General features: G+C 44.1%; 2 protein-coding genes across 5 annotated transcripts in view; both read left to right on the forward strand.

Annotated features, from left to right (window-relative positions):
* Nucleotides 1-6,968: 6,968 nt before the first annotated feature.
* Nucleotides 6,969-27,532, forward strand: RAB39A (RAB39A, member RAS oncogene family). Its single transcript, XM_080377205.1, has 2 exons — nt 6,969-7,599; nt 16,997-27,532. The coding sequence occupies exons 1-2, from the start codon at nt 7,277-7,279 to the stop codon at nt 17,421-17,423; spliced, it is 750 nt and encodes a 249-aa protein (XP_080233331.1). The 5' UTR covers nt 6,969-7,276; the 3' UTR covers nt 17,424-27,532.
* CUL5 (cullin 5) overlaps nt 27,234-27,821 on the forward strand; it is a 33,705-nt gene continuing 33,117 nt past the window's right edge. For all 4 annotated transcript variants that reach the window (XR_013926327.1, XM_080377194.1, XM_080377193.1 and 1 more), the window contains exon 1: nt 27,234-27,532. Coding sequence is in view for 1 of the 4 variants with exons in the window: in XM_080377192.1 (XP_080233318.1) it covers nt 27,509-27,532 (24 nt within the window). In the remaining 3 variants the exon portion in view is untranslated. The remainder of the gene's footprint in view (nt 27,533-27,821) is intronic.

The raw sequence follows: 27,821 nt of genomic DNA on the forward strand, positions 1-27,821 counted from the left end.
GTGCCTCTGCTCCTTTGTGTTCGTGGGGATGAGCCTTCAGTCACATAAGGTAACAGTCTGTAAAGCCTGTCCCCAATTAGGTTTACTTCAAGGGTGAAAGTTCCCTGAGTAGTTCTGCGATGGTAGTCTGTTAAACAGTACAAGGCAAGGGCATCCAACCCCTTCTGATGACTTCATCTGCTATGAAAATTTTATCCATGGATGTCTGCTAATACCCTTTTACAAACCTCTTATTTGTTCTAAATATCCTCATGTGATGCATGCTTTTTGAGCAGAGGCATATTCTATTAAATTTTTTAGATATTTACTCATTTTTAAATGGCTTTAAATTCCCATGGGCAGAGGGAAGCACTCAGTCTACCTCCAGTGTAAACAAGGTGAGTCTCCAACTGGAAGTGTAGGAGGATGGTGTTCAGGGTGAAAGACCATGGGACCTACTTCCAGTTACAAAGCCTAAGGCAAGTCTTCGCACCAGAAGTAGGGGTGCAGGGCAGCTGTCACTTTTTTGGAATGAAAGTTGTCTCTAATCTGCACTATGCATCCTGTGGTCACAGGGAGACTGGGTGGTGTGATACAGTACTCAGTCTAATATTTATTTACCTGAGAGGATGGGTAAGCAGATAATGATTCCTGTTCTGCAAACACATCGCACACAGATCAGAGCTTCAGCCCCACCAGTCTAGATTAGACCAGTCCTATACCAGTAACCCCAGAGGAACAGGTCGCTCGTTCTGGCTGGTTGACATGCTGGGTCTATGGGTGTCAGCTTAGCTTCTGTGTGTTGCAGATCTTGGGCTTCAGCTTCTACATGGTATCAAATGACTATGTATAGTGGTTGCTCCCACAGGGCTATCATCTTAACAATTTATTACCTTTGATATTAGATCATTGATATAAGCTGGCAATGGCTCTGCTAATCACATGGCCTGAGGCCCAAGCTTTTTGATGTCCTCCATCCCTGAGGCCAATTAATAATTGCCACAGCAGTTTCTGTAACCCTCCGGCCTCCCACCCAAGTAATTTACAAGAAAAATTACGTGTGTTACCAGCTCATACTGGATTAATCTAGTCAGTTCAAGTTTGGCAGATGTAATCACAGCTCGTTTGTCTTGGAAATTCTTCCAGGTAGGCTAAACTCAGTGGCACCTACCATACATGGAAGTTCTTAGTTTAATTTTTGCAAACAGTGCAGGGAGACTTGTCTGCCCATCCTGAATTAGCTCAGCAATTACATTTACGTATCAGTGTCTTCTGTGTGCTTTGTGAGGCCTGCAATTGCATAAAGCATGAGAAGATCTGCTGGCACTGGATAGGACAGAGACACTGGGAAGGCAATTAGAAATAATAGTCCTTAAGAAATTATCAGAGAATGCATCTGGAGCAAAAGTGGGCATCTTGGAAAAACAGGTGACCATGCCACTGGGCAGTGTAGAGTTCCTTCAGAAATGCAGTGCTTACAGAAAAAAAGCATCTCTTTGATCAACATACCCAAAAGGTCCATGGCACAAAGCTTAGACAGAAAGCATTCTTTGGTAGCAGAAATCTATATTGTTTCACACACCAGCATTTCCCAAACAGAAAAGAGATGTAGGAGATGGACTTCATCAGAGCAAAGAGTGCATAGAATCCTAGAAGGACTAATTCCAAATGACAAATGGAAGAGTGAGGTGTAAGACTGATAAATGACAAAAAGGCAGGCATGAGAAAAAATACTTTACTTGTTTGATGTAGTAGAATGAATTGCCATTTGGCATTTGGTTCTTAATCTCACCTAAAGGCAATCTTAATCCTGCCTAAAAACAGATTCTTATGTAGTTAAGGCATTAACTCTGAAATGTCGATGTGCATTAATTCAGTGTTTTAGTGGAGCAGGTTGCGTGTTCCTGGATTTTCCTGACACTTTATTGAATTAAATGTGCTTCTGTAACTGTGACTAAGATGCCATCTTAGATGTCTAAAATGGCGAGATTTGCAGAGATAGATACCATTTATTACACTTGGAGTAACTGGATGTTTGGGAGGGAAATACAGTTCTTGTATGTCTGATCTAGACACAGCAAACGTCAAGCTGGAAGTGATTGCTCTGAGTATAACAATATTACTCACATTTTGAGGAATTAGATAGTTGGCAAAGAGGGGTGAAACAGTATCTGTAGATCAGACAGAAGTTTACTTGTGTGGAACAGAGATGGCTTAACAGTTGATGAGATATGAGGAAAAGTATAAAAATATTTAATGGTTATGAAATGTTTATTGAGTAAATACTTAGTCCTTGGTTTTTAATATTTTGAAAAGTTAGGACTTTCATTTCCCAGGCTTGTCTTTGAAGTTATGTTGTAGGTCCTTCTGGAAGATCAGGTCTGAGAAGTTAGGAGAAGTTTTCCTTGTCTCATGTGGGTGTTTCTGTTCTTCATTATCTGCTTCTGTCTCATTTTGCCATGGAGTAGTTTCACTTGCATCATCTCCACAGAGTCATTTCAATGCCTTATGAACAAAGTGGATCTGTATGTAAATGTTTATTTATTTATTTATGTAGATTTTTTTTAATCTATAAATTCATCCATGGATTCTGATGACTCAGTTGACTAGCTTCCCTGCCCACCCACCACCACCCCACTCCCCCCACAAGTGTTTATATTGATGTTCTACCATGCACATATCTATCTCAACAACATAAGGAACACCCTCATCAAACAAGGACATCTTCTAAAAGGTCAGAGTGTACCTTTGAATGAACAATCACATTGACACACAGAGACTTAGGGTACTATAAAAATACCCTCACCAACCATTTATTTGTTGAAATCTATGCAGGTAATCATTAATAACACCATAAATGAAAGAAGCTTATAACTCCTACCATGTTTTCCTAGAATATTCCTTTGTCCTTCACCTGTGAAGAGCTCCAGGTATTCAGGTATGCTGGAAATAAACTTCCAGCAACAAATAACAAATGCAATAAGATCATGCTAAGCAATAAACATAAAACTTTCCAACACATTTCCCTTTACTCAGGTTTTTTTTTCACCCTCTTGCCAGGTGAATATTCTCTCTGCACTTCTTTGCTATCCCATCACTGTAAAACTGGCGTAGTGAAATGAGCCCCAGCACAACGTGGAGCTGTAACCACAGTCCCACAGTGAGCTTAGAGGTGGCACCTGGGTGCAAGACCAAGAAGTTGAACCTGAGCAGCTGGAACATTCCATTGCTCCTGTCAGTACTGACAAGGATTTCTGTGGACCACGAGGTTAGCAGGCCTGGTGTCCTGCAGGTTTCCTGTTCTACCCACTTGCCTTCAGTGTCTGGGGAGATATGAGTACTCTTGGAAACTTTTGAAAGGGAAGGCTTATACCAAGAGTGGCATTAAAATCTTGGCCTCAACCTGCTGCTCCTGCTGACCCCACTCAGCCCTCCCAAGCAGCACTGGGAGAATTAGCTTCATCAAGAGTTGGAGTGACTTATTAACACCACAGGAGGAAGTGTGAAACCCATCAGATAGTATAAACTGCAATAAGTAAGAAGGGCTATAGATTTGTCCTTATACCACTTAAGAGGTTTTAGGGCAGACTGATCATTTCAACATAGTGCTGTTCTGCTACTCGGATACTAATTTTATATCTGTGCATCAAAGAAGTCTGTGGAAGAAACAGTACCAAAATGTTGGGGTTTAAGAAATGTCTTTCCCACCATTAGGTGAAACCTACCTATCTTGATGACATTTTAGACGAAGGAAAGTAATTGCTTATTAGTAGGAAGTATTCTACCGCCAGTACTACTCCATCAAAAAAAATAAACAAAAAATATATAGCTGGCAGCACCTTCCAACAGCTTACATCTATTGAAATTTTCTCTGTGATAAAATAAGCAGCTCTATCAGCCTCCAGACCAATAGCCTATGCAATTAAAACAGGCTTGGATGGCACCCTGCTTCTAGACAGGTCCCCTAGTTCTCATGTGTTCTTTAGGTGGCAGCAGAAAGCATAGTTTCTCGCTCTCAGGTTGACTGGGGTTGAGAATCACTTACTTTTGGCCATGCTTCTCTAAATTTCCATGTAATATGTGTGCACATTGTTTAGGAGCACTGTGATCTATGTAATGCCTGGTGACCCACACACTTACCAAAGGTGGAGAAAATCCATGTCAAGTCAAAAACGTGAAAAGAAATGAGGAATGTTTAGGTTGAAAGGTCTTGGATTTATGGCTTAGTGCAGTCATCTAGCCAATAATGGAGTAGATTTGGAAGTCTGGGTTTATTTGTCTTTGTTATTATTTCCCAGAATTTACATTTGATTCACCCTTCTTGGGAAGAACAGATTCAAGCTGCCAATGCCCAAGTAGTGGAAACTCTCTGAAGGAAAGTCAGGTTCATATTGATACTTTAACCTCTCTGCTTTAACCATTCCAGCTCCTCAAAGTGTACCCACTTTGATTGCTGCTTCTGACGACTGGTCTGCGATCTTTATGATGGATTGCATGCTCTCAGGGCCTCTGTACTCACTGGTAAGCTAATAAAAACTCAATGACATGGAGATAAAATTCACCCACCCTGTGCATTTCACAGCAGACACGACAAATGCAGGTTCCCTAGGTAGCATTTAACATATGATACTCAAAAGGTCCCAGGTGAAGGTATAAGGTTGTGCTTTGAATACATGTGAATTTATATACCACTGTCTTTCTACAATGACAAGCTTAGCTAGACAGACCAGACATTGGAAGCCTGAAAATATTTGCAAACATATTTAGCTCAACTCTAAACACCGTAGGCAAATTGACTTCACTCACCTGTTAGGAATGAAATGAGCTGTGTATCTCATTAGTGTGAGGTTCTTTGAGCCCAGATGTGCAAAGGACAGCAATCTGCTGTGCTTCTAAACTAGAGAGCACTGCGTGAGGCTTTGAAGACCTATGGGTGTTAGGCAGGGTGGTGATCCATGCAGGATCTAGGTATTATACAATGAGCGAAGTCCACTTCCAAGTTTTGCCCTGTTCACATTCAGCAGGTATCAGAGCTACTAATACCACATACCTCACATCCCTGTTTCACATGCAAACACTTCTTGTATCTAAGCGCCAGTTTTGTCAGAACACTCAGAAAAGGTCCATAGGAATTGCCCATAGTCATGTCCGATATAGAACTGCAATCTTGCCCTTCTGAAGGTTCATTTATCTGAGCTAACATTTTATTTTAATCGTTACTCAAAGGAGCAACTAGTCAAGTACAAGCTATGTTCAATTTACTTTTTACAGGAGTAGCTGGTGAAATTAGAGGGGACAAATGTGCAGGGTTCTGGAGGAAACACACTCAGAGACACATGCAGACACAGTCACTATGTCCTAGGGACTGACTGGCCAACCCAAAAGGTCCCTGGAGAGTCTGGATTCTTGGAGCAGGCAGCATCCTGCAGCTTCAACTCAGCATGCACAGCAAGATAAATCCCTCTGGCAGCTCCTGGCTGTGCCTTTTATAGCTTCTCAGCTGTCAGGCCAAGTCTGCTGGAAGCTTCTGGGGTCTCCTGGCTGAGTCTCCCAGGGCCAACCATGCACGCATATCCTAGCCAGTTTCATTTTGGGGCTGGAGGACATGATCTGCACGGCACAAGCAAACTCATCTTTTGACTTCATCCTGCCCTTGGTCCAATGAAGGGCCAAGGCGCCCTTGGTCTCTTATCCATGTTGCGGGGCTTCAAGGTCTGCCCACCCGGGGGGAAACATTCTAGTCTCACACTGGTGACCACGCAATAACAAAACCAGGTGCTGGCAATGAGAATACTTGTCCTAACAGATTGCCCCACAGAGTTACAAAAGAAATGTGGTTTTAGATATGCCCCTAAACAGCCACAGGCAGTTATAGTTTTAGCTGCATCTGTGCCTGACATTAATGGAGGAAAAACAACAGGCTGCATAGAAAAAAACCCAAACTCACCAATCTCCTCTCTCTGTCCTTTTCACTATCAAAGTGCTTATTCATATGAATATTCACTTGCTGCTGACCTTCTGCCAGCAACAACCTACTTCACAGCTCACCCAGCCTACTCTGTGGGTTCTCAGGCTCTCTGCCCCCAGCTGCCTTATCCCAGCCGGATCTGCAGAAGAAGCTGCTGCAATTCTGTTTACCAAAGTCCTAGGGTTTCTGCTTATTTGGCACTAATGCCCTTACTAGCCATCTGAGGACTGTTCTTTGTTATACCATGTGGTTGAAATAAATCTGAGGAATCTATTGCTCAGCAGATTTACTATGTCATGGTACTTAGCTGAAGACACCGGGGGGGGCAAAGAAATTTCTCCGTCAGGCATCTCTACTGACAGTATTGTTCTCTTACCGTAGGTAAAGGTACTTTCACAGAGGCCCAGTACATGCAGTTTGTTCCACTGGGAAATAAAGAGCGTGTGTCCCTGTCATTTCCAGTATTATGCCTTTTCTCAAGCCAGTTTGCATGGTTCTCTCTGGGAACACCTACACTCGCTCTCCTTTTCCCTTTCGCCACTTGCCCAGCCCAGTTTTACCACTTGGCACTTGGTTCCTCTGCCCGTTGCTATGTCTCCTTCCAGCTTGCACTCCTCTGGGCAGCCCCTGCCCAGCCCCCACCCCGCCAGCTCCCAGACCCTTTCTCACCTGCCCATCTGGTCCTTCCCGGTATTTCCCTCCTGCTCCCACTTTTCTTTGCAGACCTCACGCTTTAACAGCCCGGTCCATTCTCTCTGATTTCCCAGGCGAGCCTGCCCCCCGCGCCCGCGCCCCCCTTCTCTGGCCGTCCCCTGCACTTGTTGCCCACGGGAGGAGCTGCTCTGCTGGGTGAGCGGGATCCCGAAGGCGGCGTCCCCGCCGCAGCCCCCCGGCAGAGCCCGCCCTGCCCGGCCCGCCGCGCCGCGCCACGGGGGAGGGCCCGCCGCGCCGCGCACATGACGGCATGGTGGGAGGCCCCGGCGGGCGGCTCGGCCGCGCCCCCGCAGAGCGGGCGGGAGCGGCGGGCCCCAGCGCGGCCCCCCGCGGCGGGAGGGCCCGGGGCAGTCGGGGCGGGGGCGCGGAGCCGGGGCCCGAGGGCCGGGGCCGGCGGCGGGAGCGCGGCCGCGCGGTGCTGAAGGGACAGCGCCCGCGGCGCCGCCCCGCCCCGCCCCGCCCAGCCCGGGCAGGCACCGGGAGCCCGGCGCGGCGCCCCGGGAGCGGGGCGGGGGGACGCGGCCTCCGCCCGCCGCCGCCCGGCCCCGTCCTGCACCCGCGGGAGCGGCTCCCCGGGCCCTGCGCACCCCCCGCCGCCGCACGCCCGCTGCGCCGATGCCGGGTGTCGGGGCGATCGGAGCGCGGTGCAGGCACCGGCCGCGCAGGAGCCCCAGGAAGAGCCCCGAGGCGGAGCCGGGCCAGGCCGGGGCCGCCATGGACGCGGCGATTTGGATCTACCAGTTCCGGCTGATCGTGCTGGGCGACTCCACCGTGGGCAAGTCCTGCCTCTTGCACCGCTTCACGGAGGGCCGCTTCCCGGGGCCGCTGCACTCCGACCCCACCGTGGGGGTGGACTTCTTCTCCCGGCTGGTGGAGATCGAGCCCGGCAAGAGGGTCAAGCTGCAGCTCTGGGACACGGCGGGGCAGGAGCGGTTCAGGTACAGGACCCGAGATCTCCTCCCCACCCGCCCTCCAAACCTGCCGGCCCCCGGGCACACCCTGCCCGCAGCCCCGGCCACCGCCACCCTCCTGGCACCGTACCCCTCACCGTCCGACACATCTGCCCCAAGGACTCTGACGTGCCCCCCAGCCTGTCTCACTGAACCCACCTGGCTGCTGTGCCCCAAGCAGCTCTCCGCCCCCTTGCCATGAAGCCTCACCACCCCATCGCCTGCCAGTGCCCCCCAGCCCAGTGGCCCGCCGTCCCTCTCGCCCCACTGCCCACCAGTTTCCCCCCATGAGCTTCCTCTTTCCCACCCTTTCCCTTCACACCCACCAGGGCACAGCTACCCTTCCCCTCCCAGCTCACACTAGGGGGTAACAAGTGGCCTTGTCCTGTTTCTCCTTCTCTCCCTCATCTTTGCCCTGGAGTCCTGGACCTAGGGTAGCAATCCCTCCTCTGCATTTTTTTCCTTCTTTGCAGCAGAAGGCCCCTGCTTCACTCCGCGTTTCTTACTTTGTCATCACCTCCAAACTCATCCTCCCCTGCAGTATTTCCCTCTGCCATTAACTCTCCCTCCCATGCAATCTGGAAAGACCAGGCCACCTCCCTGCGCTTCCTCCTTCCAGCGCAGCAGCATTGCAAGCACCAGTGCAGCCTTGGCAGTGTGGAAGCCACTGGGCAGCCAGCTACAGTCCCTTATTAGTGTTTTATCTGCCTTCTGCACCTGCTCTGCACAGACGGTTGCCAGGAGCCTTCACTAATACCTCTATCGTTTATAAGTGTGGCTAGACTGGCTAAAATGCTGCACTGAGTGTTAAACCCTCTCCTTTCTCTGTCACAAACAGGCAGCAAAACTACCCTCTTTTCCTGCCCCCAAAGAGTCACGGTAATTCCCCAACATACGGACTGGTACTGTCATTCACTCAGTCTTGTGACTTGGTTGTATCTGTAGTGCTTGCCACTTCAGGCAAGTTGTGTGTGGATATTAGTTTGGGATTGAGGTTCAGAAGGTATAAACTAGGGTAGGAGGCTAATGCATAAGCCCATTTATGTGGTACCTGACCCACACACTCGTTACTGGGATGCTAGCAGGACAGTTGGAATGGGTCTCTTCACTGGCCAGAATCAATTCTTTTATGTTCCCTGTCTTCTGCTGCAACAGTTGTGCACATTATTGCACTCATCTGAAGAGGTGGGATTTCTCTGTCTTACCATGGGACACCAACCCTTTTTTTTTTTCCCAATAACAAGCATTACAGTGAAACAACAAAAAACTTCCCTTGGCTTGCATGAGTCACAACTTTATACTTAGTTTTGCAGGCAGGCCTCTGAAGGGTTAGCAAAGAAAATAACAGCGATAGCATTTTTCATCCTCTTTGTGCTTCCTAGCAAAGAATATAAAAAAACCCCACTTGTAAACAAGTGACTGAGAATGTATAATCTCTTTATTTTGAATTTGCTGACAAATAGCTGGGATGCCCAATGACAAGGCACTTCACTGAAAGGAATGCAAATGCAAAGAGTTTTGCATACATTTGAAATCAAATGACAGCCATCCTTTAACCCAGGAATGCTCAGGGGATATACAGTGATGAGTCATGCAGTCAGTTGCTTTTAAATTTACCATTAGTATACATCTGTGTTTTTTCCAATACCCAGAAGATACCAACTGAAGGAAGTAGTTTTAAATATCTGTGGGTTTTTTTCCTGCTGAGTTTCTTGTCAGTTGGTGTCTCAAGTATCATAGTGGTTATTGTATAGTCTGTTTTACACTTACTCAGGTAAATTATAAATATTTTACTAAGTTATACACCACAGGTTAAAAACTTGCACATTCTGTTCTCTGCTAATGGAGAAGACTACAGCTGACAAGCAAAGATGGTCTCGGGGAAGAACCAATTATTCCAAGAAGCAATCTGATTTTGTGGACCGCCAAGCAGTTTGCAGTTCTGATTCCCAGTTCTGCTCTGGTTCACTTGCATTGGGATTTTAGAGGAAGTAAAACCTGGCTTGAAAGCTCCCTGGGGAGTTTCCTGCATCCAGGACAAACTACTGGCTGCGTAATAATCCCCTTCTTTTGGTCCCACACATTAGGGACATTCCCAGGGGAAAAGTAAGCTCTGACACACCTGCCATCACACTTTCTTGAAAGAGAGCACTTATTTTCTTGGAACAATTGTTTTGGAAAAATTCTCACATTTGTCTAGGTCATTGCTGCTGCTGTATTTGAACTGGATTTCATGTGTGGTCTTAGAAATGATCTTTAACATGCACTGTTTGCATTATTTCTCAAATAAAGTGATTCTTACCACTTCCACAAGAAGGGTGAGCACACTGCAAACACTGGTGCTGGACAGTTTACTTTGAGCTCAGACAGGGCAGTTACTGACTGTATTTACTTTGACATCAGTAAGGCATCACTAAGCAGAATCTCCCATTGTGCTAAGTGCCATATGGACAACAACAGCATGATCAATAACTTTAGCACCTTGCTAGAACAAGAACGTACAGACTTGCTTGGTGTAGACTCAGGTCCGTCACGCAGACTAAGATAAATGAGGGGTACACCACAGGTTTCTTTCTATCTTGAGATCAGTGTTCACTTAGATCGATCTGCTGCTTTGGCTGTGTTTCACGTCGTCTCCTTTGCTGTGATTTTTTGTTTGTTTATTTAATTTTCCTGTGTTTAAATCTAGCAATATATTTAAATCATGAAACCTCCAAGGCTATAAAGTGCTTGGTAGTGGTGGTAAGCCTGAGAATTAATTTCAAGAACATAGGGACAAAATATTGTGGGGATGCTTCAATTATATTTTTAGCAGACTATGGTATTAGTTACCTTCTGTTTCTAACATGGCTTGAAAATAAAATGCTATCTTTCTTCTTCTTTCTGAATAAGCAATATGCATTTTCAAAATTAATACCATTACAATGCAGTCTTAATCATAGTATAAAAATAGGTCTTCAAAATTAGATAAAGCTTTTAGTGAAAGTTTGGTTCATCTGGTAAAGATCAGTAAGATTATAATGAGAAAGGAACACTGTGAGTGATTTAAAGTCACCCTAAAGCCAAAGTCTGATGTGATTAATTAATCTTCTCATTCATTTTCAGTAACAATTGTTCAGTGGCCATCATTTTACCAAGGCTTTTCTTAAGAGTATTAGTTAGGGTCTTACATCTTAAACCTAATATTTAGATCAAGCTAAGAGAATTACTTCTGTTCCAGACAGTGTTTCCCCCCTTCTGTAATGGTAGTTTAGGCAGACTCTACATGGGAAGTCATAATTTACAAAAGAATTTAGGATCTGCATTTAACAAATATTCCCAGTGAAAAATAAAGACTTTGAAGTTATCCTTTGTAAAAACATTCTAATTCATATCATTATTGTACATCACAATGTGTAACTTTTAAGGAGCAGTCTCACCTCCAGCAATTTCAAATACAGAACCATCTGGAGGAACCTTACAGCAATCAATATAAAAGTGTCATGGTTCCCTTTTACTACTTACTGAAGTCTTACCTTTTCAGCATATCGTAGTAGGGAAATACTGGTTTTCTCCAACCCTTTATCTGTATTTACCTTTCATTTATTTTAAATGGCAAGATTATATGAAATGAGCAAAAATATTATTCATACAAGTATTTTTGCTGAAAATAAAAGCTTAGGATGGTCTTGAGGATGCAAGGACAGTCCATATTTAACAACAGCATAGATAAGTAGATTTATAGTCTCTATTTATATGGAGTGGGGGAGAATATAAGAATTACCATTTTAATAGTGCTTACATTGATTTTTGTAACTCTCAGGCAAAGACGGTATAATAGCTCACATATTTAGTGTGGACTGACTGGAGGCTGTAGCACAGCCATCATCAGTGCCTGGTATGACATGCATACTGCGGCCTGAAAGAGGAGGAGCAGCGCAGTGTAGGCTTCCTGTCACGAAGGGGTTACAGTCACCTCTATTAAGCAGGAGGGTTGTTTCCTTTCATTTAGTGTAGCCAGAAGGGGACAGACTCCTTTCTGAAATATCAGCTTGCACCTTGAACTTTGTCCCAGGCAGACACGTTGGTTTGGGCACTTTGACAAGCTAAGGCTCAGAGAAGGGTTCAGAGTCTTTTGTGAAAAAGAAGCTGAAAGAGGAGGCAGCAAGGAAGTACTGGGCACAAAGGAGTAGAAGGAAGACGGTGGTTTAGGCAGGAAGATAAGACACATGAATAAAGACAGATGCAGGGATGGATTTAAGAGTTCAGTCTCACTTTCATTCAAAGTCACGGGCAGATTTACCATATTCTAAATCTGAACGAAGTCCTGGTTCCCACTTCCAGCCAGCACCTCCTCTGAACAGTTTCCTGGAAGGAGATGGCAGGCTTCTTTGCTACCTCTCCAGTTTTAGAAGAAAGACTGCTATTTGGCCATTACTTTTTCACCCTAATCCCACCCTGTCTGTAATTTAAGGCTTTCCCTCTACTAAAGGAAGTACTCCCCTTTCCCTCCTTCCCACAGAAAATTAATCATGGTGCTGCAAGTAACACATTCCCTTCCATAATGCTAGCTTAATAACATTAATGAGCTGAACCAGAAGCTAATTTGATTAGAGAAGCCATCATTTCAACAGGAATTTAGGATCTGCATGGGGATAATTTGAAAAATGGAAATTTGAACATCCTTTATGAATAAGTTGGAATACACCAAACCTGACCTGTCAGCGGTTCCTCATCCTGACTTGAAAAGCTGCAGGACCTTAGGGTTTTTTTTCCCTTCTGTTCAAAAAGTGACAACAATAAGGAAGTTAAAAACTTCATTTTGTTTTTAGTCTGACCTTGCAGCACTTACCAAAGTGTGTATAGTCATGTAAGTGGAATCCCTGCTTGTGAAAGAACACAGGAAAGGCCAGTCTGATTTTGTCTGTGGTCTATACTTGGATATCTTGTCTCTGATAGAGTCTGAATTATCCTGAGTACTCTGCTATCCTCTACTGTCAATTTGAGGGACTTCTGGAGACTGATGCCAGTTTTTCTATTTACTAAAGCTCACTCAGTCTTTCGTTCAGGACTTGTTCCGCCTTTCATGGAACATTCATAACATAGTTCCCAAGGAGATCTACAAGTCCACCAGCTGTCACATGAAGAGCCTTTTACTGTCAGCCCTCCTTATCTTTTGTTGGCCACCATGCACTCCCACCATCAGACATTTTAGCGAAGACATATGAAGTCAGAATCATTTAGGTTGGAAAAGACCCTTACACTGCCAGCTCCACCACTAAACCATGTCTGTAAGTGCCACATTACCATACAGCACATTACCGTGCCCTGTAAAATATATAAAGCTGTATGTCTCCTGAGCAAAACCCTTTGAGCAGCCTCTGTACCATGGGCTCTGTGAACACTGACCTTGTGCCTTGTGAAATAGCGCACAAGGAATCTGTGTGAAAGACAGGTACCTCCACTGTGCTAAAGGAAAATTCCTCTGCGTTTTGTGCGGAGTTTGAACACATCTGAGGATGTTGGCGTGCTCCTGGGAAGCCCTGCCAAACAGAACCCTTCCAGGCACTCAGCTGGAGCAATATTTTGTTTTCGGCTCAGGTCTGAGCTAAGAGGGAAGGCAGGGCTGTCCCCACTGGGTGGCTTGTAGCCCGTACAGAGGCAGAGCACTTGGGTTCCCAGGGAACTTGTTCAGGCACCATGGCTAGATATGCAGCTGAGTGGAGCACTACTTTAGATGTTGGTGTTATAGTTCTGCTTAAGCCTTGTTGAAGCCACTTAAAAGTCCTATAATCTTCAGCAATAATATTAATAAGAGGCAAAAATTGGCCTTGCATTTAGTTTTATAGAGAAAAAAACAACCAAAACCACAGAGACACCTATCAGACCATCTAAGCCAATGCTCTTTTGCATTCTCTCTAGGTGTGATACAGGGCATAAGTGAGAGGTACATCTACTTCACACAGTTCATTTGCCAAATAACTCTAAGCTGTCTACTAAAATTGTATGTCTAATCTACTCTGATTGTCATGTTTAAGTCAAATATTTTGCATCTGTAAGACGTTTCAGATATTGTTGAACAACCTACCACATTCATGTGCCCAGACACTTTTCCCAGTTGATAGCCTAAATTTTCTGCTTCAAAATTTTGTCTTATTTGTCAGGAACACTTCCTTTTAAAATAAAACTGAAAATCTGAAAATAATAATTCACCTTAATCATGAAACAATTCAAATATTTGTAGCCCGTATTTTAACAAATGTCATCCAGAGGGGTCTGGACAGGCTGGATGGATGATGGGCCGAGGCCAGCGGTGTGAGGTTCAACCAGGCTCAGTGCCGGGCCCTGCCCGTGGGTCACACCAGCCCCAGGCAGCGCTACAGGCTGGGGCAGGGGGCTGGGAACTGCCCGGTGGGAAAGGGCCTGGGGGTGCTGGCTGACAGCCGGCTGGGCATGAGCCCCCCGTGTGCCCAGGTGGCCAAGGGGCCAGCAGCGTCCTGGCTGGTGTCAGAAACAGTGTGGCCAGCAGGGCCAGGGCAGTGACCGCCCCTGTACTGGGCACTGGTGAGGCCGCACCTCGAACCCTGGGGTCAGTGTTGGGCCCCTCGCTGCAGGAGGGACGTCGAGGGGCTGGAGCGTGTCCAGGGAAGGGCAGCGGGGCTGGGGAAGGGGCTGGGGCACAAGTCCTGTGAGGAGCAGCTGGGGGAGCTGGGGGTGTTCAGCCTGGAGAGGAGGAGGCTGAGGGGAGACCTTATCGCTCTCTGCAGCTGCCTGAAAGGGGCGTGTAGGCAGGTGGGGGTCAGTCTCTTCTCCACATAACAAGCGATAGGACAGGAGGAAATGGCCTTAAGTTGTGCCAGGGGAGGTTTAGTTGGATATTAGGAAAAATTTCTCCACTGAAAGGGTGGTCAAGCATTGGAACAGGCTGTCCAGGGAACGGTTGAGTCACCATCCTTGGAGGCATTTAAAGATGTGGTGCTTAGGAATGTGGTTCAGTGGTGGACTTGGCAATGCTGGGTGAACAATTGAACTCAAAGATCTTAAAGGTCTTTTACAACCTAAATGATTCTATGATTCTCGGATCCTTTTCTCAAATGTTAGACAATCACATAACATGGTATCATATGTAACTTTAAGACTTCTATGTTACTGTTTTCTTTTGCTACTGTTTTCTAAAGCCTTTCTAGTATATCAACATTTTTTTGGTAATGAGAAAACTAATTTCAAATTATACATACCAAAACCATAGAAAAAACAACTACTGTCTCTCACATATATTCACCCAGTTCTGGTGATTTACAGCCCAAAGTTACAGATCTTTTTAATCATCTCCATTACAGGCAATACATAGACATAACTCAATGTAATGGCTTAGATCATCAGCTAGTGTAAATCAGCATATCTCTGCAGAAGTGAGTTACAACAGATGAGGGTACTGACTACCGTGTATAAACATCTAGTAACACATGGAGGGCTGTTTTTCAGTATTCCAGTTCGTAGATACATGATACAGCATATAGAAATGCTTGGTAAATGATGCACTGCATTTTCAATACTAAACTACTTTCTTTCCTGGCTAATGCATTTCTTTGGCCTAACTGTTTTCAGGATATTTTTTTTAAAATGAAAGTAAGTTGTATTAGCTTCCACTTCTCCAAATTGAATCCTATTTTTGTCACACATTTCCACTCTTTCTAGAACCACTTGAATTATTTTAATGCACTCATTTGTGTTTGCAACTGCTCATACATTTGCAAAAAAAATGCTTAAGAAAACCTGAAGCTGATCTTTATGATACCTTTATTTAATACTTCACAAAATGTAAGACCCCTCATGTATGGTCTTAAATTTTGTAAAAACAGGTGTCATTTTTCATATGGAGGCTATTTGAATTAATTTGAGGGTAAGATCCTGTTGTCTTCACATTCGACCTGTTCAGAGAGACACTTCATAGACTTTATTGCTGGGAACATAGAAAAGATATTTCTAAACATTAGGACAAACAATCCCTTCCTGTTATCTAAATAAAACCATTTTGAATGCCATTTGCTGTGGCTAAATGAATTTAGATATGCCAAGAAACCTAAGCCTTATCTAGCGCACTTACCTATCCATAATACTACTGTTCCTGCTAATTATATCTCTACGTCCAAATTGTTATAAAACACTATGAAATGCAATGAACTGAAAATCAGAGGGAGCTACTCTTATGGAAGGATATATTACTGTGTACCATTCATCCTGACTCCAAAAGTTTTCAGACTGCATCCTCTTCATAATCCTAAAATAAAATGGAATTAATTTGTGGGTAAATGATAATTTCATATGACTGCTAATAGAGATTGTGCATCTCATTTCAGTTCAAGAATACTTGTATATATGCTAGCTATATATTTATCCTAGTAAGGAGTACTTGCATCCACTCCTTGGTAGGCTGTCACTTCGTTTAAAATGTCTCTTCTCACCTTCTCCATCCTCCTCTGTTGCTAATGATTAGAGATTTACAATCATTTTTTAGTCCCTGTATCTTTTTCTCTATATATTCTAACAAACATGTTTTCTTTTTCTAGAGCATACTAAAAAATTTTTTTCAGCCAGAAGGATTTCCTTCTTCCAAAATTCTTTCCAGTGTATGCTCTGGAATGTAGAGGCTCAAAAGCAGCTAATACCTGTTGCCAGTCCCAGAAGTCTCATGGCAAAAATGAGTAAATGGAATTATAAAGAGCTTTTGAACCTCTGTGTGAGAGAGACGCTGGAGGTAGGAGTGTTCCTTACCGATGCTGTAACAAGTGTGTGTTTGCCCAGCTCAGTTATTTTTGGACAGTTTTGTTTAGGGAATATCCTTTCTTAGTCTGTTACCTTTTGACTTCTGCAAGCACAATGAATATGATTATCTGTACAAACTTTTCCATCAAATAATTTTTCTGCAAGGAATACAAAAGGATATGCTTGTACAATGGTAAGCTTATGCTCCAGGTTTCTTGACATCTGCCTACATATTTCAGTTTGACGTAACTGATAGGAAAAAAGCAAAGTGCATGTTTGTATAAAACTGAATAACTTTAACACCAACAAGTATTTGACAAATAAATATATGGGGTTTTATTCTGTGAACATGTGCCACAGCTTGCTAATCAAGAGTGCTTTGCTGAATAACTCAGCATTCAGAGTTCACACTAGAAATTTTGGCTTCAAGAATGTTTAGAAAGTGATTTCTGAATGTAAGAAAAAAAAAGGAACATTTTTATGTGTAGGAGGTAAACTAATAAATTTCAGTTAGTTTTTTAAAAAGCAAAAACTTTTCAAAAAACTTACAGTAGATAAAAACACACTGCCACATGGAAAAGTAATCTATTTATGAATGAAGTGAAAATGTATTTTAATTTTCCTTTTTTTTCCTTCGCAGATCAATAACACGCTCTTATTATCGCAATTCTGTGGGTGGCTTACTAGTGTTTGACATCACAAATCGACGATCTTTTGAACATGTAAAAGACTGGCTAGAAGAAGCAAAAATGCACGTGCAGCCCTTTCAGATTGTGTTCCTGTTAGTAGGACATAAATGTGACTTAGTGTCACAGCGTGAGGTTACAAGAGAAGAAGCTGAAAAATTGTCATCTGACTGTGGTATGAAATATATAGAAACTTCAGCAAAAGATGCCACAAATGTTGAAGAGTCCTTTACAATCCTTACACGAGACATCTATGAACTTGTAAAAAAAGGAGAAATCTCAATACAAGATGGATGGGAAGGTGTCAAGAGTGGCTTTGTTCCAAATGTTGTACATTCGTCAGAAGAAGCTGTAAAGCCCAGAAGACAGTGCATCTGCTGAATTTGTAGCATGCCAAAGAGCACATCAGGTGTTCAGAAGATGATGCCAACCTAAATAACAAAATAATAATTTTGAAACAATATTAGATCATGACATAGCTGAATCATAGAATGGTAATTTGGTTTTGTATCCTTCTGTCTACGTCATAACTTCATAAAACTTTAAGTGCTTTCTTTCTTTCTTTCCAGAGTACAATAACTTCGTGTGGTCTTCAGGAAAATAAAGTATATATTGCTAAAGGAAGTAATTTTATAGCAAGACACTGAGAAAGCGCAATAATCATCATGACAACATCCTCACTTGGGCTTTGTATTTTGAATATTGTTTAAAATGAAGGCTTGCTAGGTGAGGATCAGATGAGCTCATTGCTTTTGTTCATCCTGCCTTAGTTTTGGACAAGAAAATATTATACCTTATACTTTTTTAATGTGATTCTTTACTCAAGTGCAGGGTTGCTAATGACCATTGAAGTTTAGAATGCTGTACAATTTCATAATAAAGGTAACTCTAAAGAAAGGAAGCTGAAAGATTGCTCCCATAGCAAACACTTTTGATATGACTATAAATACAAGCCTTACTAAAGAAAAAGAATGTTTTAGAAAAGACGATTTATTTGTATATGAAAATGGGGAATAGAAGCAATGAAATTTATTATTCAGTATTTTCTGAATTGCCAATGAAACTAAATGTAACATCATATATGATCCAGCTGTTATTTGACTTGTATACAAAACATGTTTCCCAACCACTGGAGTTACATTGCAGTGGCTGGGTCCCCAGCTGGGTAATTATCATAGCCACACTGATGCCTAGGGAATTATGTTAATTTACACAAACAAATTCCATATTAGCTTTAAAAAATAATCTACTTCTAAACAGAAGTAAAAGTAACTTTAAAAATGCTGCAACCCATGGGGACCCAGGCCTTAAATTTTAATAGATTAAGGATTGTTTTATTCTCAGCCAGCAAATGTTGAACCATTGTCTAAAAAGTGAAGATTTTAAAACCAAAACTGTTATGAATAGAGTGTTTGAAGAGGAGAGAATTTCTTAAATAATGCTTGGCTACAGAGAGCAAAGTTGGAGAACCCCTATTCGAAGAAAGTAACACATAATAGCTTTTAATAACAATAATAATAGGAGAAATCTGTCATAATGTAGCATTTTACTGAGCTTGAGGTCATCTTCCTACTCCTCTGAATATAACACACACTAGCTTTATGCAAACCATGCCCTATATGTCTAGCACTTAAATACCAAATAGGTCTATTTCTATTTTATTGTAGTGGTATAACAAGTTGACTTGATCTCCAGAGTTGATAAGCATCTACAAATTTATCTGGGCATACTTATAACCACTGAACATTAAGCCAGTTATCTTCATATAAAGGTGTGTTATTAAGTGTTACCATTCTCCATTTTCAAGACCAGGCAACAAGTCTATCTAATTAAAATTTTTTCATCAACAAACATTTGATTAGTTTTCCCTCGGATTAATTCTAGGTCCTCTCACAATCCTTTTGTAAATATTCCATAGTATAGAGACAGATTTTTTGGTTCCAACTATTTTATTCATTTAGGGCCACTAAAATTATTGACTTCAAAGGCAACTGAAAGGTTAATTAATTTTTTTTATAGCCTGAGTCTCACTTGCACTGAGTCACAGTTACACTGTAATAGAAGGATACAGAGGCCTTAATACAAACAGTAATCAGCCTTAATTCATTAGCAGTTAAAACAGTTAATTCTAGTCTCAGCATGCCCCAAAGTAATTGCTGTGAGCCTGATTATTAAACTACATATATTAGTCCATTTACACCAAATTTTGATTTGAGGGCATTTTAGTCCCTCTTTACAAAGTAAACATGACTACAGATGCCAGAAGGTTGTGCATAATTGGGTTGTGTGCATTTGACACTGATTCCCCTATGATACTAGGCCCATGTTGTGTATCTCAGAAGATCTTCTCTTAGATGTTTAAGAGGACAGAATAATTTTTTAAGAGGCCAATGAATAAATCGGTGGCTGGGGAGTCAACAGACCCAAAGTCTACCACTGGTTCACTGTGTGTATCTAAGCAAGGAATATACGTTTGCTGTGCCTCACCTTCTGTATCTCAAAAATAGAGGTGATCGTTCTTCCTTGAATTCACAAAGACTGCTGAGACCCAGTATGACTGTATGATCTTCAATCTGGACTCTTCTCTGTGTGCTACCCATTGTAGTGTGCTTAGCACCATGGGATGTGGATACTGGTTTCTTCTGCCATACCAAAAAAAAAAATTAAAATATTAAAACAGCTTTATAAATACCAGGTATTGCTATTACTATGAATCTACATTTCATTACACATTTCATTACTTTCAGGTTAAAATCTCTTACCTTAAACTTTTCTTCCTGAATACTCTGGAGCCAATGAGCTTTTCATTCTGTATGAAAAAAATCGAGTGTGTTAGGGAGGGAAGGGACTGGGAGAAAAGTGGAGGGGAGGGGAGGTGTGCACAGAGAATAAACAATCATCAGAACAGAGCCTTAATGATCTCTACTGTCAATGTTGTAGTGTCACATTTATTGCACTGGGAATAGATCTTTTATCAAGATTCAACTGTGTAAGGAACTGGTATTGTCAATGCAGCTAGGAGAAATTCACTGCATTTTAAAGTAGTGTGCACATAGTTGTCTTATTTGTAATTCCATAAATGTAGACTAACATGTACATCCAAACACTGTCTATCTTGATGATGTATTAAACCACTACTGTACCCTCTCACTACACACTTGCAGTTAATAGAAATGTCTGATAAATAGATTATTTGCAGAAATACATAATTTTGTTTTCAAATGCTTTGCAGTACAGTATATAAGTAACAGCTTGCATAGGCTGTACAATGGATTGTAGTTCAGTGCATGTATATTTTTTTTCCCCAAGGAAGGGAAAATATTGATACCAGAATGAAATTTCCAGAGATTACAGAAATTAGAGGAATCAAATTTGACAGCCAAATTAATAAGTAGAAATTATTTATTAAGAAAACACCACAATTTTTCAAATTAAGGTTTGGTAAATCCCAGCTAGGAAAAGGAAAAAACTGTTGAAATAGTAAACAGTTTGCTCTGTGCTGAGATCTCTTCTGCCACCTCCAAACTGTTACTGGTACCCAAGTTGCCTAACAAAGCAAAGACAGGCAGATGCACTGTGCTCACAGGTATTCCGTCTCAGTGTTTCAGCTCCCTTATAGAACACATGCGTCATTGCTTTCTTTTTACATAATTAACATCCAGGGAGAGTGCTTTTCCCCCAGCTGTAGACCCCAGCACATGACATCAGCTGCTCAAAGTCTCCAGCCTTGCCTTTTGCCTGGAGCTGGCACAGCAATCTCAGCAGCCTTTATTCAGCCTTGAAAAGAAAGAAGGAGGCTGCAGATCTGTTCTCTGCATGGGCATGGAAGCATACCACAAGCATGCTGAACTGTTTAAAAAATCATTAAATACCAAAACACAGTTGTCAACAGCAATTCGCATTGCTCATTTCTTATAGTCCAAAGACAATCTTTTAAATAAATGAATGAAATTAAAATTCTAAGAGAGGAATCTGTAAAATATAAATATCTCTAAAAAGTCTAATGGATAGGACTGCACAACAAAATAAACTGCTTCTAAAAAAACCCCACAGGTCCAAGCATTTGTGTAATGATCCTTTGCTCTACTACTTAACTGTATGCAGTAGCACCTACAATGCCTAGGTTTCTTAAGGATAATAATGCTATCATTGAATGTATTTCAAACTAGAAGAATTCAACCAAAAATTCATCTGCCTGATCCTCAGAGAAAAAGAATTACTGTTTCTCATGAATGCATGTATACTTGCTTCCCAGCTCATTTCTAGTAGTAAATCAACATCTAGGTTCAGTGCTATATTCCATGAGGCTCTCCTCTGAAAATCAACTACCTACGTATGCTGTCATTTTACTCAGCAACATTTCCTCTTCTGTGAGGCCAACACAGCTGTGGAAAAGCTGAATTTTGCTTTTGAGCATAGCAGAATTGTTTATCGTGTTTCAATGAACGTGCAAATCTAATGAAAGTAATGTGATTGAAGATGTGCCAGTTGGGCATAATATAGAGACTATGAAGTTGTACAGGTTCCTGAAGACAACTTGCCTTGCATAATACTTAATTAGTGGGAGCATAGCATATGTGTGAAGAACACTTAAGTTGGTTCTGCAAACCCAAAATCATTTTGCTAAGCAGCACTTTTAACATGAAAGAGCTGGTTCTACAGGCACAGGACTCCACAGAGCAATTGTTGTGGAGTAGCAAACACATGGCCAAATTGCATCCAGGAAAAGAACCTGATAGCACAAATCCCCCAAAATCTATGCACAGTGTGAGCTTTTTATCCCTGGGGAGACAGGGGACAGCTGTTCAGCAGCAAACACCACCACAGCACTTGCATGGCACCTCCTCCCATGACTGCCCACTGCCCACAGAGGCCAGATGGGAACAGGGCTCTTTATGTAGGGGTAGGTAAACCTTCACTTAAACTCCAACTGAGGAATCCAAAATCCCGTTCCCAAGCTGCTAGAATGCATCACTGTGTTTGAAAGTATTTCATTCACTCATTTCTCAGAGAAAGTCACGTTTTAGGCTAGGCCTGAGCTACATGGGGATGGACACTCTGTGTGTAATCTGCTGAGAGACTACTACTGCGTGTCAGCAGCGCCGTAACCCAGCTGGCACCAACCTCCAGCAGTCTCACAGGCTACAAGGGCAGCGCATACGAAGAACAACACTGAGTACCTTCACCAGCTGCTAAAGGCCCGCCTTGCAGCTAAGAAGTTTCTACAGAAAGAGAAGAGTAGAAGCAACAAAAAGGAACGCTATGTAAATGGAATTAATGCTTAGGCCAACAAGCTGAAGCTTCAGCTATCGTTTAATTACTGTGATTGCTCACTGCTGTGGCTTCAGATCTGCTTGTGTGCAAACTGATTTCTCCTGCTCCAAGGAAATTGTGGAGGGACAAAATGAGCCTCCTGTAGCAATAAACTCAGTCACCAGGGAAATGAACGAACAAGTTAAGGGTGGGAAGGAAGACACAGATTGTTCCTTCCATCCCTGCACAGCCCCAGGGGAGCAATGAGACTAACCACTGCCAGAGCCCTTAAGACCCTACAGTAATTCCCATCACTGTCAGGGGACTTGCAGGATGAAGGGAAGTGCGAAGGACCCCCAGAGTCAGCACAGAGACACAGGCTATTGACTCCCCAACTCCAGCAGCTCCCTGAGGATCAGTCGGTTCTGTGGGACAGCTGCAGGAGACAAATGGTTGGGTATAACTCTACATGGACACTACATCTACGTTGCAAGCTTCTTCTGCTTTCACCTTCTCCTCAACTGGCTCCCTTGCAAGAAGGGACTGCCAGAAGCTGTATTTGGCACCAAGGTCTGACAGTGAGCAGGGCAGTAGTTTAAAATGTTAGTGGTAGTTGCTAAGTATTACGGTACTAAAACTGAGGGGAGCAATTGTGGAAAATATTTTAGTAATAATCTTAGTAATAAAAACCTTGCAGGGCTGGCACTGCTCTGCAGCACTTTTGAGAATTGTCCATTTTGGTTAGGTTTTCAATGCCAAGCAAATAGTTTAGCTATTTAGTCATAATTTATATTAATTTGCTGTTTTAAAATAATTACTGCTTATTATCCAGGGGAAAAAGCATCCTCTGTGCAGATCATTTTTCTCATTTCCCTGACATATAGCCAGTGTTATGTGCATTAATAAAGAAAGCTATGCTGGGACATATGTTTCAAAGACTTAAGTCTCAACTCCAGTCAGCCAGACCATTGAACTTCACAGTAACACTGCTCATTTTATTGGGATTTTTCTCTGCCCAGTTCTCTGTGGAAAACTGTCTGATTCTCAGAGGAACTTCTAAAACAAGAGAGACAAAGCTTACTGAACACTGAAAAAGAGCTGCGCATGTGAACAAGTATCAGAAAAGCAGAACATAGAATTGCAATTTTTCATGTTGTATCCTCTTCCACTCTACCAAGCTTCACAGACCAACTATAACTCCGGAAGCACACAGCGTGAATGGAACAGTACATTTCTAGCTGTCCAAAAAAAGGCTAGGAGAAGAAAAATTACATCAGATGTAATTCCCGGCAGCGGTTCTCTGCAACTCTGTGCCTCAGCATGGAACAACGGCCACATTTTGCCTAACGCATGCCACGTGGTTCTCTGTGTCCCAGGAGGAATTTGGCCTCAGCAAAAATTCTCCTGCAGGTTTTGCCTGCAAACAGTCGCTCTGCACCACTCCACATCACCCTTAATGTAACTCAAGGCAAAAAGTGCAAAGTTTTCCAGCAAGGAAAATGCAAGGGAATAGTGCTGTTGTCTAAAAATACATCAAAGAAGAGCAAACATCAGGACAGAGAAGTTATTTAAGCTAAAGGACAATGTTGGCGTAAGAACAAACAGGTCATCCTGAGATGCACAGGATAGGTGGTTCTGGTGATGCTAAGATACCAAATTCTTAAACAACTCTAAGTGAAAGCAACAGTAGTCTTTACTCCCACACACAGGCAATTTCTCCAGAATATTATTGTTATTAACCAAAAGGGTGATGTGAAGCCCAGATAATAAACACCAGAAATAAGTCTTTGCTTTCTTGTTGAAAGAGAAACAAACATAGAAGTTGTTTCATGTGAAAAGTTTGGTCACTGATGGTGCTTCTTTTTTCAGCTACAGGTAGATGCCCATGTGTCCCTGCCCTTTTAAAAGGATTATCTTCAGGCACTCATGGCATGGTTTGTGCATAGGGTCACCATGACTGTCTGCAGCAGTCATAAACGAGCCTTTCCCACTGAAGGGAAAAGCACAAGTTTTAGTATCCCCACTGAATATATCTAGTTTGATTCAAGAGAAGTCTAAAACTGACTACTCAACAATCAAATGCTTTTTTCCCATCATGGACTGCGGGAAGATTAGAAGAAACTATGTACATCTTATTTGTACCACATGTTTCAGGCCATTAGAAGAGAACACAGCAGTGTATATTTCTCCCAGATTCATTCAAAGCAGCTCATTCAAAGCAAACAGGTTTGTACCTGGAATCAATTCAATCTGAGACATCTAGGATATTATGCATGGTACTAATTTCACTGATCATCCAAATCTTAATGAGCCGTTGCTTGCAAATCACTTTGAACCCATGGACAATTTTGGGAGTAAGTCTAATTCACACTGTTTTTTACAATCCATGCAAAAAATGTAAAATTGTAGGCCGATGTAGTACCATATACTAATCAATAATTAATATCTTCATTACTATCAGAATTTAGTAATAATCCATTTACAATAGAATTAAACCAAATAAAACAAGATTATGTAACACTGTGTACTGTCAAAGCACCCTGAAGTGGTACTAAAATACTGCAAAACCTTAAGGCTCATGGATGTCTTCACTTCCCGGAAAATTAATACACAGATCTTCAGAAAAAAAAGTTACAGTCATTCCTTAAGCCATGCAAAATGAGATGCACATTATTTTTAGTATCAGTAATAAGTACCACTGTTTCCTTATCTCACTGCTTCTCCGGTCTTCAAGTTCTCTTTATTCCTTGGCCAGCACTACTCATAAGTACTGCACAAGAGCACACTTGGGCAGGATGCAAGAGCCCTCATAGTCAGTACTGTCATTGCCAACCCTTCCGGGCCAACTGCAAAAATGTTACAACAAAGGCTGCTGGGGACCTGAGGATACTTAAGACCGTGGAAGGTGCTCAGATACGACTGTTGTCCTGTCTACTCTTACATTTTTGTGGCAACATTTGGAAGGTAGGTTTGCATGAAAAGTAGAGAAATATAAAGAAATCCATAATTTGAAAGCAGCATTTTAAAACACAGCCCAACTTCATTTCACTTAAATGCTGGCTAAGCAAAATTTGCAATTATAACATTCTAACAATTTGCGTTGTGGCTTTGTACTTCAAGCTTTGCAACAAAGGGAACTGAGATGAAGTCCTCTACAGTTAATCTGTTTTCTGGCTGAATAATGTCTAAACTATTTCTCAAAAGCAGTTTAAAAACATCACTGATTTGTAGCAGTAATAGGAAGCATATATTAAAAAAATCAATAGATGCAACAGAAATTGAAAGAGAACAAAAGAATCTCAAATAATTGGAAATAATCACATTATAGAAGGGTTCGGGGGAAAGACGATAAATCAGTTAATGGAGCAGTGTCTCCCAGAAATTACTGCCTCCGTATCACAGTCTGTAGACTATTTGCCTGTATCTCAGCTTCTCTGGTACTTACATACCTATAATGCAGACACGCAGTGGCTGATGCACAAATACACACCGCACACATTTTACTGACCCTGCTGGAGGCCTCGTAACTTCAGCAGTGTTGTAGAATATATATGCAATGGGTAGTACGTAATACAATTAGATCTATATTGAACAATGATATAGGATATATATAATTATTCATATGTGATACATATGAATATATATATCATATTAATATATTATACAACTCTATAACTGCATGAGTTCTAGGTGCAACAAATAGCGTACACTTAAATATTTATAGTATGGAAAACACAATATATAATAAGAGCAAAGAAAAGACTGTAGACTAATTGAAGCATTCAGAAGCTGGAAATTTTGTCAAAATAGTAAGTTACTCAGTACCTCTTTTTTACTTCTCAGTTGAGAGAGGTCCTTAACATGGCTACCTCGATGCACTGAGATAACAAGGCTGCAGGCCGTATTGAGTCAGCATCATCAGAACTTCCACAGTGAACAGATTGATGAGTATTTTATTACAGCTTCTCTAACGCGTACAGAGGCTCTGCCCCCTATTCACACCACGTCCCTCGCCCCGTGCCCCGGGTGACGGCGGGAGCGCTGCGGTCCCCGGTCCCCGGTCCCCGGTGCCGCGCAGCGGCGGCGGGATGGGCGCCATCCACCCGCAGGCTTCCTGACCCGTAAGGAAAGTTCGCTGAAAGTGTCTTCGAGCCACGTTTAGAGGAAGGCTAAATGTTTTAATAGAGAAGTAGAATTGTTTTGTCTAAATAAAACCTGAGAGTTTCCCAATCCGTCCTAAAAGGTACCTAAACCGTGACATTTGTTACTAAGTAGGAAACACGTGAACCCTGGCAGGGAGACCCGGGCTTCGCCGGGGTTCGAGCGCAGGGAGGTGACCCGGCCGGGCGAGCGCAGGGGCGGGGGGCGGCCACCCGCGAGGCTTGCTGCTGCCACCGGCCCGGCGGGGACGGGGAGCCGGGCCGAGCCCCACGCTGCCAGCTACCCCCAGTACAAGCAGGTTTATGCCTCTGCCTATAAACCGCGTTGCTCCGCCACACCCGACCTGGGCGTCCGCGCCGCCGGCTCCGCGGGGCCTCGCCCAGGCGGAAGGTGGGGCGGGGGGAGACGGGCGGGGGGTGTCGCTGGGGCCGGGGCGGCCGTGGAGGCGGGCGAAAGAGCAGCTGAGCGCAGCCGCCGCCGCCTCCCCCCGGGAGCTGCCCGGCGGCCGCCCCCGCCCAAGGGGCTTCGTGCCGGGGCCCGTCCCGCAGAGCCCACCCCGTGCAGAGACCCCCCCCGCGGCGGGGCGGCCGGGCCCGGCGGGGAGCGCGGGGCGGGGCAGCGGGGCTTCCCCGCGCGGCGGCAGTGGCGGTGGCGGGCCGCCAGGGGGCGCTGCAGGCGGAGCCCGCAGCCCGAGGGCCCGCGCTTGGCGGCGGGGCCGGCGCCTGAGCGCCGTATCATGTGGGCCGGCCCCTTCCATGGAGCCGGGGCTGCTGCCGAGCGCCTCCTGGGCGGACGCCGCCATGAGGCTCTGAGGGGCGGCTGCGTGTGGAGGACCCAGCCGGTCGCGCTGCGGAGCGCGCCGAGCCTGGCGCCGGCCTCGCCCCCGGGCAGGGGAGCCCAGCGCTGCGGTCGCTGCTACCGCCGCCGCCGCGGGTCCGGCCGGGCGGGCGGCCCGGGGCCATGTAAAGCGGCAGCGGCCGGGGGGAGCCGAGCCCAGCCCGGGGAGAGGCGCTGCCGCTGTCGCCGGCCGGGGAGGCCCCGCGGGGGGGATCATGGCGACGTCTAATCTCTTAAAGGTGAGAGCGGGGCCAGGCCGGGCCCTGCGCGAGCAGCGAGGCGACGGGCCGGGGCTGCCCCACCGGGCCCCGCGGGCAGGGGCGGCCGGGCCGGGCGGGGGGCGGGCGGCGGGGCAGGCCGCGGGCGCCGCTGCCCCCGGTTGTCGCTGGCAGGCCGGGCCGGCGGCCCTCCCTCAGGTGAGCGGCCTGGGCGCCGCGCCGGCTGCGGGACCGCTGGCCTCGGCCCGGCCCGGCCGGTGGCCTCCGGCCGCCGGCACCCCCTGCCCGGCTCTCCCTCCCCAAACTGGCG

Source organism: Falco punctatus (assembly GCF_963210335.1).
Source record: "Falco punctatus genome assembly, chromosome: 2".
Lineage (NCBI taxonomy): Eukaryota > Metazoa > Chordata > Aves > Falconiformes > Falconidae > Falco > Falco punctatus.

Bases quoted from the DNA above. Each gene is read 5' to 3' on its own strand.
- RAB39A (XM_080377205.1), top strand. From the start codon at position 7,277: ATGCCGGGTGTCGGGGCGATCGGAGCGCGGTGCAGGCACCGGCCGCGC. The intron at 7,600-16,996 runs GTACAGGACCCG...TTTCCTTCGCAG, and splicing joins GCGGGGCAGGAGCGGTTCAG to ATCAATAACACGCTCTTATT.